Source organism: Nicotiana tomentosiformis, chromosome 9, assembly GCF_000390325.3.
Source record: "Nicotiana tomentosiformis chromosome 9, ASM39032v3, whole genome shotgun sequence".
In the NCBI taxonomy this organism is placed as follows: Eukaryota; Viridiplantae; Streptophyta; class Magnoliopsida; order Solanales; family Solanaceae; genus Nicotiana; species Nicotiana tomentosiformis.
In genome coordinates, this window is record NC_090820.1 from 38,552,322 (window position 1) to 38,570,146 (window position 17,825).

At 40.4% G+C, this 17,825-nt stretch overlaps 1 protein-coding gene across 1 annotated transcript; it reads left to right on the top strand.

Moving 5' to 3' along the window:
* The first annotated feature begins 1,177 nt into the window (after window positions 1-1,177).
* On the top strand, window positions 1,178-1,597 carry LOC138898621 (uncharacterized). Its single transcript, XM_070184700.1, has one exon. The coding sequence runs from the start codon at window positions 1,178-1,180 to the stop codon at window positions 1,595-1,597; it is 420 nt and encodes a 139-aa protein (XP_070040801.1).
* The last annotated feature ends 16,228 nt before the right edge of the window (window positions 1,598-17,825 follow it).

Consider the following 17,825-nt stretch of genomic DNA (forward strand, 5'->3'; position numbering starts at 1 on the left):
ATAACTCGTGGAATCTATGAATATAGAGCTCTGATACTAACTTGTAATGACCCAAAATCCCACCGTGAGGGTCGTGATTGCACCTAGTACCTAGGAATAGGTAAGCCTATCACATCACGATACCAATCAGAATATAACAACTTTAGAATTTAACAAAAAGCTACGAAATAAAAATACACTATCAAACACGAATACAATAAGCAACTTCCAAAAGTCCGATAATACGGAGTCATAAGCTCTACATAGAGTGTACATGAAGTCTAAAAAATACATCTCTATTTGGAAGACATAAATAGTAGAAAAGAAAATAGAATGGGGACTCCGAGGCCTGGAATGGAACAACATGTATACCTTAAAGTCTCCAACAACAAGTCACCACTCTCTAATGACTGGTGTGTTCTAAGGTACCTGGATCTGCACAAAGAATGTATAGAAGTGTAGTATTAGTACACCACAGTCGGTACCTAGTAAGTATCAAGACTAACCTCAGTGGAATAGTGACGAGGTTCAAGTCAAGATACTCACTAGTCAAATAACTTGTTCAAATATATCAAAGACTAGCAATGGGAAGAATAACAGGAAGCAATAACGGTAATCTTATTAGAATAAGTGATGGAAATTTAATACATATAAGGCTCAGTTTCAACAACAAGTCATCCAATAAATCCGTACACATATAGCACTTCCTACCACATTGTCAATCACCTTGCATGGTAAGGACCTTGTGCCACAGCATAAGTCACACCGCACAGCAAAGACCGCGTACCACATCATAAGTCACATCGCATGACAAAGACCTCATGCCACAGTATAAATTTGATTTCGTATCAATTACCCATATCACATTCCAGAGAACTATCAAGATTCAAATAAAGTAATGCATAATAATAACTTTATTTTTATTTAAATCATTGGCCAAGACTCAAATTGATTATCTACTCCTCCAGAAGTGCGATAAGAGTTTGTGCATGGATTGCAAGGTTATACCAAGCCAGAATCTCATGACTCAGTAGAGATTATTGGTGATGGACTTAGAGATCGTGAGGAAGATGAGGAAGAGGGCCGTGTATGGTTGACCCAGGATCAGGTGGGGTGCTTTGACTAGTTACAAAGCATAGGAGGTTGGGGGACGTTGTTGGCTGTGGGAGCCTGGAATAGCGGTGGGGACGCGAGTTGTATGTGGACCACAACAGTGGAGTGTATTAGAGTAGCTGTGAGAGAAGTGTTAAGGGTCTCAAAGGGTTTCACTAGCGGCTACAAAGGTGACTGGTGTTGGAGTGATGAGGTACAAGAGAAAGTGGAAGCCAAGCAAACGGCGTACTTGACATTTAAAGAGAGCATGGACGAGAAGGCGAAGAGGATGAACAGGGAGGGGTATAGGAGGGCTAGGAAGGAGGAAAAGTTAGCGGTTACTGCGGCTAAGACTGCAACATTTGGGAGTTTGTATGAAGAGCTTGGGGCCAAAGGTGGGGACAAGAAGCTATACAGGCTAGCCAAGGTGAGAGAAAGGAAGGCTCGTGGTCTGGATCAAGTTAAGTGTATCAAATATGAGGAAGGTAGGGTATTGATAGAAGAGGCTCAGATTAGACGAAGATGATAGACATATTTCCATAAACTCCTGAACGAAGAGGGTGATAGGGACATTGTGTTGGGTGACTTGGAGCACTCCGAGATACGCACATAAGAGTAGAGGAGGTCGAGGGGGCTATGCGTAAGATATACAGGGGTAGAGCTACCGGACCAGATAAAATACTTGTGGAATTTTGGAAGAATGCGGTTAAGGCAGGTTTGGGGTGGCTCACAAGGTTGTTCAATATCATTTTTGGGACGAAGAAGATGCCTAATGATTGGAAGTGGAGTACGATGATTCCTCTGTATAAAAACAAGGGTAATATCCAATTTTGCAATAATTATAGGGCGATTAAGCTACTTAGCCGTATGATGAAAGTTTGGGAGGGTGGTTAAAGTGAGGGTAAGGATAAGTGTGTCCATTTCTGAGAACCAGTTCGGTTTCATGCCAGGGTGTTCAACTGTGGAAGCCATTCACATTGAAATGAGATTGGTGGAGTGGTATAGGGAGATGAAGAAGGACTTGAACATGTTGTCACGCCCTATTTTCTCGCGAAAGCGGGCTTTGACATGTGAAAACTCTTTTAAAGGAGGTATTAAAAGAGAAGAGTCGCCACCTAATGATTTTCAAGGTGCATTAGGGCACCTAGTTGCAAATAACTCTGTTTGACTAGTCAACGCCACCAAAGATCGGGTAAGGGATTAATACCTCAAAGAGAAGGTGTTAGGCACTCTTCTAGGTCCACAACTGTGGGTCCCGGCCAAACTTTGGACCATGTCGATTATACAATTAGGCTAGGTGATCAAATAAATAGAAGGGAAGTTCAGAGGTTGTAGAGTCTTATTAAAACATATGAGAATCGATATAAGTCTTAATGACTACAAGGATACAACTACATTGGTCTACATTAAATGACTAAATATAGATAACAAGTACATAAATAATACTTTGCAACTCCCTTAAAGTAGAGGTTGTTCGTATTATTCAGCACGCACAGACTATAATCTCCTACTATCCGATTTTATGTTGAAGTTCTTTACTTAAAAGCGTTCTAATTCAATTCTAAGTCGTACCCTATGCATGCTTTACCCGTCCCATGCCTATGGTCCAAGAGGCTTTGAACCTACTATAAGGTGGTTCTAGACTTTACTTAGGTTGCTCAAAATGATAAAACTATGTGACATGCAAAATAGATAGGACTGTATATAATTGCAATAAAATGCTCAAGTAACCTCCACACATAAGCATGAAAGCACGCAAACAGATTTCTGGTTATGCAATAGACGACATTAAGACGTGTTAGAATCGTTAAGTATTATAGGCACGATTTCTATGTTATTCTGGATTTCGGTATTATATAGGCAGTGCTATAATTTCTGGACTAACATATAGGTAAATTAGAGCATTACAGGTCCTATAGACATGATATCTAATCATTTGCGTAATAAGATTGTGAAAACAATCCCACAATTCTAAATTACTAATGCTGATTTTATAGATATGCATCTTAGGCAGGTGATAGTACACTATAGGCATAATCTCTAATGGTCATATAATTAGGCAGTGAAGTCATTTGAAAACACAAGATTAATAGTGTCAATAAACATCCTATGGGCAGGATTTCTAACAATTGACAATTGGACTTGATTTTTAAACACTTTATCCCTATAGGCATGTTATTTAAATGCAGCAGTACAAAAGCAGCATGAAGTAATTGATTAATTAGTTAAGACTCTATAGTCATGGTATCTAGATAAGTAAAGGTATTGCATTGTTGTATCCTATAGGCATACTATCTAATAATGCATAGAAGTAAACACGCGAACAAGTGAAACACTTAGGTTCTTACAAACATGTTTCTGATAGTGTGCGAGCTTTAGACATGTTGAATAGGTGAAGTGTTTGAGTTCCTACATGCATGATATATATGTGCAAGAAGTCTAGTTTGGATCCTATAGGCATGCTCTCTAGCCATTCAAGTCATAACTTTGTGTGCATATAATTCCAGATAATGAGGCGTGATGAGTAAACAAGCTATTAAGATCCTATAGGCATGATCTCTACCCATTCATGCAAAAGATAAAGTATCCTAGTTCCCCTTTTTCACTAATCCCCAATTGTTAATTGTTACAAGTTATTACAGGCCCAAAAATGAAATAATACAAACTTGAAGATGACAAAACATAGGCTGAAACGAATACAAGCCCACCAAAGCAATTGCAGGCCCAATATAAAAGTAACCCAGGAATATCCCAGGCCTTTAATAGTCTTACTCTCCAAATAAACTATAGGCCCAAACCACAGGCTCACAAGATATCTAGAGTGCACCTGAATCCAGTGCCCAGGTCTAACAACACCCATAGCCCATCTCCAGGCCCAATGAATAACTTACTTACCCACATGGACACTAAATTTAGCTATGCAGGTGACACAATACTCATAGAACAACTAAATCTCTTAGTTCTTAGAGTTGTAGCCATTAACAACTTTAAACAGGATCATGCTAAATGGAAAGGCATACAAGACACATATGAGGCAAGCTTATGCTTTATAATTCCAGAAACAGAGTTTGATAGTGACAAGATTGACCATCATAGGACAGCAAACCATTTCAGTAAAAAGCATGATCCAAAAATAACCTAAGGACCTTTAGATGATAGTCTAACAGAATCATGAACAAGAAGCAGGTAGAGTATAGTCTCGATATGAAGGTTTTAACATGAAAACCAAATGAGAATGTGGTTGCAAATAGCATATCAATATGCTAGTGGGCACAATTTGGAAAACATACTTGGTTGATCATGAAACCTAACCTGATGGACATTAACTATAGCACAAAGATTCTAAAGAACTCATAGTAGGCAAAATAACATGTCAACTATAGGCTAACAGGACAGGCAAACAGTAGGATTCATGTCATTCGACAACATATGAGAGAGAACTACACATTGGTATTTATCCTAGAAGCAATGCTAAAGAGTGCAGGATTGCTCAGTCAGGGAACACAATTATCAGAGTTACAAATCGCAGACAAACATGCTTGGCTAGAGATTAAGACAATGCTATAACATGGAAGAGTCGAGGATCAGTTTGCATGAAACAATAGATTATACATAAAGGATCTAGTAGGAAGAGATTCATTAAAGCAGACTTTGAGCAAGCAGTTTCTACAAAAGGTCCCAGAAATCCAAGGCATGAATATGAACTCATAACAGGCAAAGGACACGACATTGAGGCTAACATGACTATGACTAATCAGACAAAACCTAAGAAGGCCATAAACCATTTGAGTCAAATACATAGAGTGAAAGTATACTACACATGTTGAAGCCTATCAAGTCTGATATTAGAGACCATGGAACTGCAGAACATCATTGAGACAATAGAACTACAGAAAGCATACAACTATATAACACTGGGAGTTCACAAATAACAAAGAAACTTAGGTCATGCTTGTCTATAAAAGTTCAAACAGTATTGGCACGCAGAATACACATACATGAATAAGTAGAGGAGTAATAATTAAGGTTGTAAAGGGTAGAGAATGCTAACCAGTTGCGAAGATAAACGAGCAAAAGAGTGAGTAACTTAGAATCTCGGCGATAAGAAAGATAACAGTGAGAATCCCAGATCCTAGTGCGTCAGAATTCCCAGGAGCTTCAGTGAGCCCCGAGCAGTGCTCGCACTATGGAGGTTAATAGAGAAGATTTTGGTGGCGTTGGATTTCAGCCGGCCACAATCAAGAGAGCGGAAATAATATAGAAGGTAAAAAGTAAGAGAATAACAGTAGTTCTTAAGCGATTCACGTCTGTCCAAAGGAAAAATTTGGGAGGGGTTTATATAGTAATAAAAATCAACATAAATAAGGAAATACAGTCAATCAAACATAAACAAGAAAAGAAGAACATGCAAAAATCAATTTAGAATCGGATTAGGAGAGGAAATCGGGTAAATCCTAGTTTGACTAGGATCAGAAATTGGTTGGAGATCTTGGTGAATCAGAACCTCATAGCCTTGCTATGAATGTATACGGATGAAATATTGACTAAATCTTGGAGAGTAAAGCTGATCCCTTTTGATTCAGAGACTGGTACTGGCCAAAAATGGGCAAGTACTAAGTAACACCATATTTACACAAGAAATAGCGGTATAATCCGGAAAAGGTAAGTAAATCATAGTAAGAATCCATGGATGATTCAGATTCAGAGAAGATTTTGAGTGGCGGATAGGGTTTCTTAGAGAAGAGGAGAGTAGAGGATTTATGGGCGGCTGGAGTGTGAGAATAGAATTAGGGTTTAGGGTGAGAGGATATAAGGAGAGGGTAGGGATTATTATGGGTCGTTGATCATATGAGATCAACGGCCGTGATTAAAGAGAAATGGGGCGGGTCGAGTAAATGGGTCCCGCCCGGGTTGAAACAAAGGGTTCCTTTGGTTTGGGCCAGGGCAGATTGGGGGTTGGGCTCATTTGTTTGGACCTTAGTTGGTCTGGAAATAAGGCATAATTTGGGCTAGATTTTGAAGTAGGGGATTAAGGGGAAATAATTTTAATAAATTAGCTAAATAAAATATAAAAAATACTATTTATGCAACTTAATACTTTAAAATAATAGTTGAAGATTATAAAAATGTAAAAAAAATTATTTTAACCTAAAATAAAATGACAAATGCAATTTATTGTAAAATATAGGCTTTTATTGCAAAATTCTGTATTTGGCATAAAAAGTGCAAAATGTAATTATATAAAATGAAGTAAAATATTATAAAATAGATATGTGAATGCAAATAATAGAGTTTGATGATTAAATCATCACAAAATAATTAAAGGGGTAATTAATGCATATTCAAGTAATTTAACTGCAGAAAATTAGTTTTAAAGCTTTAAAATTTACAAAAGGTTATAAAAATACTTGTATAAATATTGTAAATTAAGTAATGATGAAAAATTATATTTTGAAAGTATATATACTATTTAAAAAAATATGAGGGCAAAATTGGGTATCAACAACTGCCACTCTTTACCCGGGAAAGATGAAAGAGTTGTCGGGTAAAGAAAATGATACCAATTTTGTCCGAAATGAGTGGGGGATGATGCATTTTTTGCAAAATGGGGGGCCGAACCTTTGTTCTTGAGTTGCCTACATATCCCTGGTATTATGGGAATCGGGCCGTGTGTAGTTCTGGATCCAACGGCGAACGAAACCGATGGAGTTATTACAAGGGTGGTCGTACGTCTCAAAAGGATCTTTTGGGTAAGATAGTGTCATAAGTAATGGATAAATTTGGGTGGAGCCATGAATGTGAAATGAACGTTACAGATGTACGAGGCAGATATTTGGACGGTTATAGAACAAAAGTAATCAATTAGTGGTCGTCGGTTACGTTTGAGATAGTCAAAGGATGCAAAAGTTGTGAATGGAAACCAAAGTGAGAATTGCTCCTGTTTGTAGAATGGTTACCTCCCGAGTTACCTACAAAATTTAAAACACGATGCACACGAATATATGGGGTAATTGCGTAATTTAAACATGATGCAAATTCCCTTTTAGACCATGAGGGTTGTCTTCGGACGTTTGAGGATGATGTCCTTGGACCATGACGTCTAGGGCCATGAAGCATATGATAAGGGATTCGCATGACATAAAATGGTATCCTCTGGCCATGAGTATAGTGCCTTTGGACTATGATGCCTTTGAATAATGATATGCAGCTTTGAGAGATCCTCCGGACATGACATGATGTCTTCAAGTTATGAGGATGATTCCCTCAGACTATGACGCCTTCGGACAATGTTGCGATATTTCAGCCCATGAAATGCAAAGATGCGGTAATATGGATCGCTTGTCAAAGGAAACAGGTGATGCTCAGTCGTATGCGAGAACGAGACGAGATAAGGTTTAGTCTTGTATGAGATGAGGGAAGTGCTTAGCCGGATGCAAAGAGCGGAGACAATGCTTAGTATCATGCAAAGTGAGGGCAGTGTTTAGCCTTATACAAGGTGGAGACAGTGTTTAGTCTCATGCAAAAAATGGAGATAGTGCTTAGTCTCATGCAAAGGAATGGAGATAGTGTTTAGTCTCATGCAAAGGAAAGGCAATGCTTAACCTTATGCCATAATGGAGGCAATGCTTAGCCTTATGCAAGGAATGGATACAATGTTTAGTCTCATGCAAACGAATGGAGACAGTGTTTAGTCTCAAGCAAACGAATGGCAATGCTTAACCTTATGCGATGATGGAGGCAATGCTTAGCCTCATGCAAGGAATGGAGACAATGTTTATTCTCATGCAATATGGAGGCAGTGCTTAGCCTCATTCAAAGAAATGGATACAGTGCTTAGTCTCGTGCAAGGAAAGGTGGTGCTTATCCTTATGCAATAATTAAGGCAGTGCTTAGCCTAATGCAAGTTATGGAGACAATGCTTAGTATCATGCAGAGAAAATGCAGTGCTTAGCTTTATGCTATATGGAGGCAGTGCTTAGCCTCATGCAAGGTATGGAGACAATGCTTAGTCTCATGCAGAGAAAAGGCAGTGCTTAGCCTTATGCAATATGAAAGCAGTGCTTAGCCTCATGCAAGAAAAGCAATGAATAACTGTGAGAGACTAAAGCATTTCTTAGCTTGATGTGTTTGCGTTTGGCGATTCTTGTTGGTGTGAAGATAGTGATCTTGATGTGTGTATGTATTTGCGGATGTTCCTGTTATGTTCATTGTGCCTACGCCCAAAGACAAATCGTGAGTTTTGGCGAGGGGAAAGGTTGGTTCGTGCTCTCGATTCCTTGCTTCGCTTTTACTCTTGTCTTGAGGTCCTGCTTAAGTCACCCAGGGTAACGTCTGGCTGACATACAAACAAAATTTCGAAAAACATGCACGTATTTGACAAATTATTTGTAAAAATGTAGTTGTTTGAAATATGTGATAATGCACGAGATCAAATAATTTTGATGAACTGATGATTGTGATGCATTTTTGAGACATTGCAACCTACTTGGTTCGGAATTTTAAGGATCCTCCTAAATATTCTGCCCCAGTTTAAATGCGTACTTCTGGCGATACATTCCTTGGCGGTTCCAAACATGATGAGATTGGGCAAACTCGATATCTTGCCCCAGTTTCTGACCATAGGGGGAATGAAGATTTTATTATAATATGACCAAACCCATAGGGCTGCCTACGTATCCCCTCTTAAATGAGAATCAGGTCAAGCGTAGTTCAGTTACATCAAATAGAAAGTGCAAACATAATTTTAAATATAGTATCTCTTGACTGCGTCCGAATTGATGGGTTTTGGCCAGATTTCCCCATCCATCTCTGCAAGTATAAGTGCTCCTCCTGTTAATACCTGGTGAACCATGTAAGGGCCTTGCCAGTTAGTTGAGAATTTCCCATTTGCTTTATCCTGATGTGGGAAGATTTGCTTTAGTACCAATTGCCCCGTTGTGAATTGCCTCGACCTGACCTTTTTGTTGAAAGCTCTTGCCATTTTATTCTGCTATAGTTGACCATGACATACTGCATTCATTCTTTTTCCATCAATGAGAGCTAATTGTTCATACCGGTTCAGTACCCATTCTGCGTCACTGAGCTCGGCTTCTTGTATGATTCTTAAAGAAGGGATTTCCAATTCGGCGGGGATAACAGCTTCAGTACCATAGACCAGTAGATAGGGGGTTGCCCCAGTTGAGGTATGAACTGTGGTGCGATACCCGAGCAAAGCAAACGGTAACTTCTCGCGCCATTGTTTGTAATTATCTACCATTTTCCTCAATATCTCCTTGATGTTCTTGTTGGCAGCCTCTACGGCTCCTTTCATTTGTGGCCAGTATGTTGTAGAGTTCCGATGCTTGATCTTGAATGTTTCACACAAGGCTTTCATGAAGTCGCTGTTGAGATTGGCAGCATTGTTAGTAATGATTGACTCGGGTACTCCAAATCGACAAACGATGCGGTCCCGAACAAAATCTGCTACAACCTTCTTAGTTACAGCCTTATAGGATGCGGCTTCAACCCATTTTGTGTAGTAGTCTATAGCCACCAAAATAAACCTATGTCCTTTGAAGCATCGAGTTTGATTGGTCTGATGAAATCCATACCCCAAGCAGAGAAGGGCCAGGGAAAAGTTGTTGCATTAAGTTCGTTGGGTGGTACCCGTATCATGTCAGCATGTATCTGGCATTGGTGACACTTTTGAACAAATTTGATACAGTCTGTTTCCATAGTCATCCAGAAATACCATGCTCTTAATATATTCTTGGCCAGAACAAAACCATTCATGTGAGGTCCGCAAGTTCCGGCATGTATTTCCACGAGCAATCTAGACGCCTCCTTAGCATTGACGTATCGCAACAAACCTAAATCAGGAGTCCTTCTATACAGAATTCCTCCACTTTGAAAGAAATAGTTGGCCAATCTTCGAAGCGTCTGCTTCTGAGTATGGGTAGAGTGCTCTGGATATTCTCCCTTTTCCAAGTATTCCTTGATGTCGTGGAACCACAGATTTCCGTCAATCTCTTCTTCAACATGAGCACAATAAGCTGGCTGCTTATGAATTCTTATTAGGATAGGATCGATGAAATTTTTATCTGGGTGTTGTATCATGGAAGACAAAGTGGCTAATGCATCTGCAAACACATTTTGAATCCTTGGAACATGTTTGAACTCTATCTTTATGAACCTCTTGATCAGTTCTTGTACACAATGCAAATATGGCAATATTTTGGTATTCTTTGTAGCCTATTCTTATAGAACCTGAAGAACCAACAGATCTAAATCTCCGATTACCAACAACTCCTGAATGTTCATGTCAATGGCCAACCTGAGTCCCAGGATGCAAGCCTCATATTCCGCCATATTGTTGGTGCACGGAAACTTGACTTTTTCGGATACCGGATAGTGTTGACCGGTTTCTAATACTAAGACAGCTATGATATCCAGTCATTTGAAGTTTGTTGCTCCATCGAAGAACATCCTCCAACCATTGTATGCCTCGATAATATCTTCTCCTAGAAACGACACATCCTCGTCGGAAAAATATGTTTTCAATGGTTCGCATTCTCCATCTATGGGATTTTCTGCCAAGTGATCCGCCAAGGCTTGCCTTTTGACTACCTTCTGAGTTACACAGACCATGTCGAACTCACTCAGTGATATTTGCCACTTTTCTAACTTACCCGTAGGCTTGGGTTTCTGAAAGATGTATTTTAGCGAATCCATCCTTGATATGAGATATGTAGTGTACGCATAGAAATAATGTCTCAGCTTCTGGGCTATCCATGTCAGAGCACAACAAGTGCATTCCAACAAAGAGTATTGGGCTTCATAAAGTATGAACTTTTTGGTTAGATAATATATCGCCTGCTCATTCCTTCCAGTTTCATCATGTTGTCCTAGAACACAACCAAAAGCCCCATCTAACACGGACAAATAAAGTAGCAAAGGTCTTCATGGTTTTAGTGTTACCAACACGGGCGTTTTAGATAAATACTCCTTGATTTTGTCGAAGGTTTTCTGGCATTCTTCAGTCCAGCTCATTGCAGCATCTTTCCTCAGCATTTTGAAGATTGGCTCACATATCACGGTTGATTGTGCTATAAAGCGGCTGATATAATTGAGGCGCCCTAGAAAACTCATCACTTCTTTCTTATTTTTTGACGGTGGTAAGTCCTGGATAGCTTTGATTTTTGACGAGTCTAACTCAATACATCGGCGACTGACGATGAAACCTAACAACTTTCCAGTAGGGACTCCAAAGGTACATTTTGCAGGATTTAACTTCAAATTGTATTTCCGAAGTAGATCAAAACATTTCTTCAAATCTGCTATGTGATCCGAACTCCTTTTAGATTTGATTATAACATCATCCACGTACACCTCTATTTCCTTGTATATCATGTCGTGAAAAATAGTCGTCATGGCCCTCATGTAGGTGGCCACAGCATTCTTCAAACCAAACGACATCATTTTGTAACAATATATTCCCCATGGTGTGATAAAGGCAGCATTTTCAGCATCCTCTTCATCCATCAGATCTGATCGTATCCTGCGAAGCAATCCATGAAGGATTGGAGTTCATGCTTGGCGCAGTTGTCAATCAGTATGTGTATGTTGGGTAGCGGGAAATCATCCTTAGGACTTGGTATGTTCAGATCTTTATAATTGACACATACTCTAACTTTTCTATCTTTCTTCGGAACTAGCAAAATGTTGGCCAACCAGGTCGGGTATTCGACCACTCAGAGAACCTTGGCTTTGATTTGCTTGGTGACTTCCTCTTTTATCTTCAAACTCATATTTGGTTTGAACTTTCTGAGCTTCTGCTTTACCGGTGGACACATGGGATTGGTGGGTAGCTTGAAGATGTCCTCATACCCCTTTAGGAATCTGATATACTCTTCTTTCTCTGACGAGATGAATGCTTATACGCGTTTCCCTGACCATTTTGGAATCCCCTAAGGTAACGGCCTCAGTTTCCTCCAAATTAGACTTCGGTTTGTTTTTAAAGTCCTCTACTTCTCTGGCTATTTCCTCGGGTACTATATCATCTTCCAAATCCTGTGAATCACTGTTCTTATGTTGCGTTGTCTTATTACATGTCACAGTCGTGGGTTCATCAGGATATGTAATAATTATGTTGAAAAGAATGTAGAAAAATAATAATAAATATGAAAAGCAGTAATGCATTAATAAAACTTTAAAAATGTCAACAAGTACAACTCGATGGCTCGAGTAATTATTTCAAAACAAAATACTGAAAAATGCCTTAAATGCTCAAAATTATTTGAAAGTAATTCATGCTAATTTGCCAGGCTACTCAGGAACTCGGCGAGCCCGGGATGGTGCAGCGGTCCATTTCTTGAGAACAACTCCTTCTTTTATGGTTTGAATGGTAAGGTCTTCCTCCTCCTCAACAACAACAATTGCACTGCAGTCCATGTCTTCTTCATCTAGAAACAGCTTCATCATGCCAGCCAGAACCTCATCTTCCTCAGATCCCCACATCATGTTAGCCTGATGGAATGTCTGGTTCAGAGTTGGTACGGGTTGTTCCAGTGGATAATAAGGAGCACGCCATTGTGGTGTCCAATCCTGATATACTTGCCATGTGTATTCATATCCGAGTCCAAAAGTCGTACCATGGTACTATGGTTGTACGGGTTTGGTGATCCCCTGAAGCTTTTTGTCGAGACCCCTGTCTGGCTCAAACCTATCCACAGTAATATACTTTCTATCTTGTTGCTCCACTATTGATCCTTTACAATTGCATTAACTCGTTCAATGCGATGATATGTTTCTCCACCCAGCTTCGTTCTGTTTTCTACGACTGGAACGATCTGGTTGGTGTAGATGGGGTTGCTCCCATCTCCATGGATGATCACCTCCTGATGATTCCAGTCAAACTTCACAGCCTGGTGCAGAGTTGAAGCCACTGCCCCGGCTGCATATATCCATGGTCATCCCAACAATAGATTGTAAGTAGAAGATATATCAAGCACTTGGAACTCGACATCAAACCAAGTCAGACCCATCTATAGATTGAGGTTGATTTCTCCAATGGTGGCTCTCTGAGATCCATCGAACGCCTTCACATTTATCCTTCCCATTTGTATCTCGTGCAGACCCTTACCCAGTCTCTTTAGAGTGGTCAGTGGACATATGTTAAGACTCGAACCTCCATCTATTAAGACCCCGGCGATGAACTTATCTTCGAATTGCACAGTGATGTGCAATGCCCTGTTGTGACTCAGTCCTTCTGGTGTTAATTCATCTTCGTGGAAAGTGATTTTGTGGCTCTCCAATACCTGTCCAACCATGTTAGCCATCTCTCCACTAGTGATGCACGCAGGTACATAAGCTTTACTTAACACTTTCATCAGAGCATTCATGTTCACTTCTGAGTTTTGCAGCAGTGATAAGATGGATATCTGAGTAGGAGTTTTGTTCAAATGGTCAACAACAGAATACTAACTTGCTTGTATCTTCCTCAAAAGATAGACAGTGCCAGTCTCGACAACATACGGCTTAGGTGCAGATTCCTTACTCGTTCCTCCCAGATTCTCAGGTGTGTAAACTCTTCCAGTTCTAGTCATACCTTGCACTGCACTTATTTCTTCCATTTTGGCTTTTCCCTTTCTTCTTGCTTCTGCAACATAATCCCATGGGATGGCATCAGACTTGTAAGATGGTGTGGGAGCCACCATCACAGTGAAGAGTGTAGTTACCTCAACTTAAAATGGCACCTGGGTTTGTACCATAACTGGCGTGGGGGTGACCGGAGATGTTTTAGAGGCATGTCCCTCTCGAAGAGTCTGATGGACCCTTCCTGATCCCATTCCTCGTCATTTTCTATCACATTCACTCCCGCACCTCTGTTATCTGGGAGAGGGTTATTGCAAACATTTGGTGCAGCTTCCTTTGCTTGTATAATCTTAGTGTCGATCAACGTCTGAATCTTATCTTTCAACGTGAGACATTCCTCAATGGTATGACCTTTCATGCCTGAATAATAAGCATATATTTTGTTAGGGTTGATCCATTGGGAAGGATTCTCTGCAACAACGACAGGAATAGGGGCAACATAACAAGCGGCCTTAAGTCTCTCGTACAGTATGTCAATGGGTTCAGCAATTGGGGTGTATTGTCTAGGAGGTCTGCGGTCTAAATTTTAACGTGGCTTCAGGTAGTTTTGGCAGGGGGTAGAGGTGAATGGTAATATGCAGGTTGAGCATTGTAGGTATGGTAGGTGACATGGTATTGGTATTTTGGGGGTGAGGGTTGATATATAGATGGAGGTGTTTAGTATGTGAGGGCAGACTTAGGGCCCTGAGCTACCATCACAACACCCACTTCTTTCTTCTTTGAAATACCTCTTGATTGCAAAGCTTTATTCGTGTCCTGCAATGCTTCGAAATTGGTTACCATCCCATTCTTAATTCCTTCTTCTATTCTTTCTCCTAGCTTGATGATGTCGGAGAACTTGTGATTTTCAATAACAATCAACCTTTCGTAATACTACGGGTCTTGAGCTCTGACAAAGAACTTGTTCATTTGTTCTTCTTCAAGTGTCGGCCTTACCTTTGCAGCCTCTGATCTCCAATGAGTAGCATACTCGCGGAAGGTTTCTATCGGCTTCTTCTTGAGGTTTTGAATATAGAAAACGTCTGGCGCATTTTCCGTGTTGAACCTAAACCTATCCATGAAATCTGATGCCATACTCACCCAACTAACCCACTTCTTCGAGTTTTTGACTGATATACCAAGACAAAGCGTCTCCTGTAAGGCTTTGCATGAACAGTTTTATGCAGATTTGTTCATTCTTGCCAACCCCTACAAGCTTGTCGCAGTATGCTTTGAGATGCACCTTCGGATCACCGGTACCATCGAACATTTCACACTTGGGAGGTTTGTAACCCTCCGGTAGTTCCATGTCTGGCTGAATACATATGTCCTCATAGTTTAGACCTTCAACGCCTTTACAACCTTCAACACTCTGGACTCTCCTTGTGAGCTTCTTGAGCTCCTCTACTGTGTTTCAAGGAGCATGTCCTTTTCAGTCGATTGGGGTATGTATAGGGTTTGTTGTGGTGTATGGGGGTAAGGTTTCCACATATATCGAGTTGCTTTGATGAATTCTTAGAACTTGGGTATATGGATGGTCATTGGTCGGGTTTTGGGGATGAGGAGTGGGTTGCAGTGCATTTTAGGGGGTGTTATAAGTAGTGGTTTGTGGGTATTGAGTTGGATGATGGCGGTGTTGTTGAGGGGTCGACACTGGTGGCGGGTTAAGGTTCTGGGGAGGTGCGGGATACTGGTGTGGTGCGGGAGGATTTGGTGGTTGATTCTGGTTTTGTGTGTTTTGTGGTGGTGTTTGGTTCTAGGTAGTCGGGTTTTGGTGGTTAATGTCGGGAACATTGAGAGTAACGCTAGATTGTGTTGGATAATTTATTCATATCGGAAAAGAGGAGGACCGGACTTGCTCAAGCTCGCCCTGTAGTTCCGGGATTTTCTGCTCCAAACGTAAGACCATCTCATTCGGCCCCGGAGTACTTCTTCCATCTGAAGTTTTCACATTTTCTGCCACAATAGCATTGTCTTTCCTGATACTTAAATCATCCATCTTTCCTTTTCCCTTGATTTTTCCTTTCGGGTCACTAGGTGGAGGAGGAGGAGGAGGACCTATGGATCTAGTGTGGTATGATGATGATGCCAGTATGCACGAACCAACCTTTGGAAATGGGAATAATCAAAAAAGAAAAGAAAAAGCAAAAGGTAACCAAGTTAGTAAGGTGAAAATAAAATAATGTTTGCAGTATTTAAAAATGTTTCTCAAAGTCATGCAATAATTCGCGTCCTAATTTTGGGGACCTCATTATGCCTGAGGTAGGCTTAAGAGACACATAGACTTGGAGAAAATTGATGCCAACTTTGCTTCATTTCATTAGTGAGAAAATAGGCTAAAACAAACTTTCACTAAATCGACAATAATAATAAAGTCACTAATGGCATCAAGCCTTAATACATTGAAATCTAAGCTATAAAGTAGTAAAGAACATTATCCACTAATCTACTAGGTCCCTGAAGGACCTTCTCCATGCTTGACTCTTTTGACCCCATCAATCAGGTTTCCCAGATCGCGCATATCCAACAGTAACTAAGCTTTTTCTAGAATTTCTCCTTCATTGTCGTTCATGCCTTGACAGTTCGAGAGTCTTTTTCTCATTTTTCCTTCTAGCTCTATCAGTCCTTGTTCCAAGTATTCTAATCTTTTTGTTGACTTAGTGGCAATCTCCTTCCATTCCCTTATCGCCTCCATGTTCACTTTGTGCTGCTCCAGATGTTTAGCTTCGGACTCAAACACCCTTTTGCGTAGCCTCTTGTACTTAACTTGTGCCTCAGCCACTTCATCTATGATCCTATCCTATAGATTGACTCCTGGATTGGCGTCCCCTGCTACGTCATCTTCCAGCCATGATACATAGTAGTACATATGACCGGCGTGATACCTGTCTGGCTCGATAGTTTCTCCTTCCACAATGATCTTTTGGTTCCGCATATGTTGTGCCTCGAACTTGAATGGAATGACGTCTCCCTTGAAATCTGCTTTGTATTGGACCATGTTGGAAACCTGATGTATGACTTGTTTCCTTCTAGCTTCTCTCATTACCCTTATAGAAGAGTAAGGATAGATGCCTCGCAACCCGATCAGCACTAAATGAGTAGTCCCCCTTGACCTGATGATGAACTCACTACTAGAAAACCATTCAAACATCCAATGTACCTGCTCGTCTGTCAGATTGCTGAAGAAACACACCTAACTTATAGCATTTCCAGGTTGTGCAAACCTGTCCGGAATAAACGTCACTTTCTTTTGGTGATGGTTGGCTATGTAGTCATTCAGTGGCCTTCGCAGAAGCTCTTGATGGTACTCTCCTCTATGAAAGTATTCTAGCAGCCAGACTTGTATCAATAGATTACAACCCTCAAAGTGTCTAAATCCCTGCTTGCACCGATCTAAAGCGCGGTACATCTCAACTAATATCATAGGGATGATGGTATAAGTTTGTCCCTCGATGCCATCCATCAAGGTCCTGGAGACCATGGCTAAGCGATTATGAATTCTTCCTCCTTTTATTGGAAATATTAACAACCCCAAGAAGCAGACGATGAACACATAAACCCAGCGGTGCACCCAACCCAAGGAAGTAATGGCGAGTTTATCATGGTGAAGACGATATGTCTTTTTATGCCCATAACTCTCATAAAGAAATTCAAAAGGGATGTATGATTTTTTAGACATAGCAGTTCATCATCCTTCTTAAAACCCAACATTTTCAGAAAACCGCGGTGAGTGCGATTCTCTGGTACCAGTAATTCCAGACTATCCCATGGCAACTTGGTGAAGCCTCTTATTTCTTCTAAGAGAGGAGTCATTTCTATATTGCCAAATCGGAAAACAACTCTTTTCTCATCCCAAAACATGGTAGTGGCCTCAATCAATTCTCTATTTAGTCGAATGTTTAGCAAGGATGGCAAGTCACCAAGTACTCTCCTCACATGATTTTTGTCGCAAGGTGCAAGGTCTTTCCACAAGTCAAGTAGCAAAGGTGGGATGTTTTGGACCATACCGAACTTGGGAATTTCGTGCTTCATTTTCTGCAAACAAACAAAAGTTAGCCATTTCCCCCTCCAGATTTGACTATTTATGCAACAATGACCAACACGTTGGCACATTTTCTCCAAGTAATGCAAATAATATGATA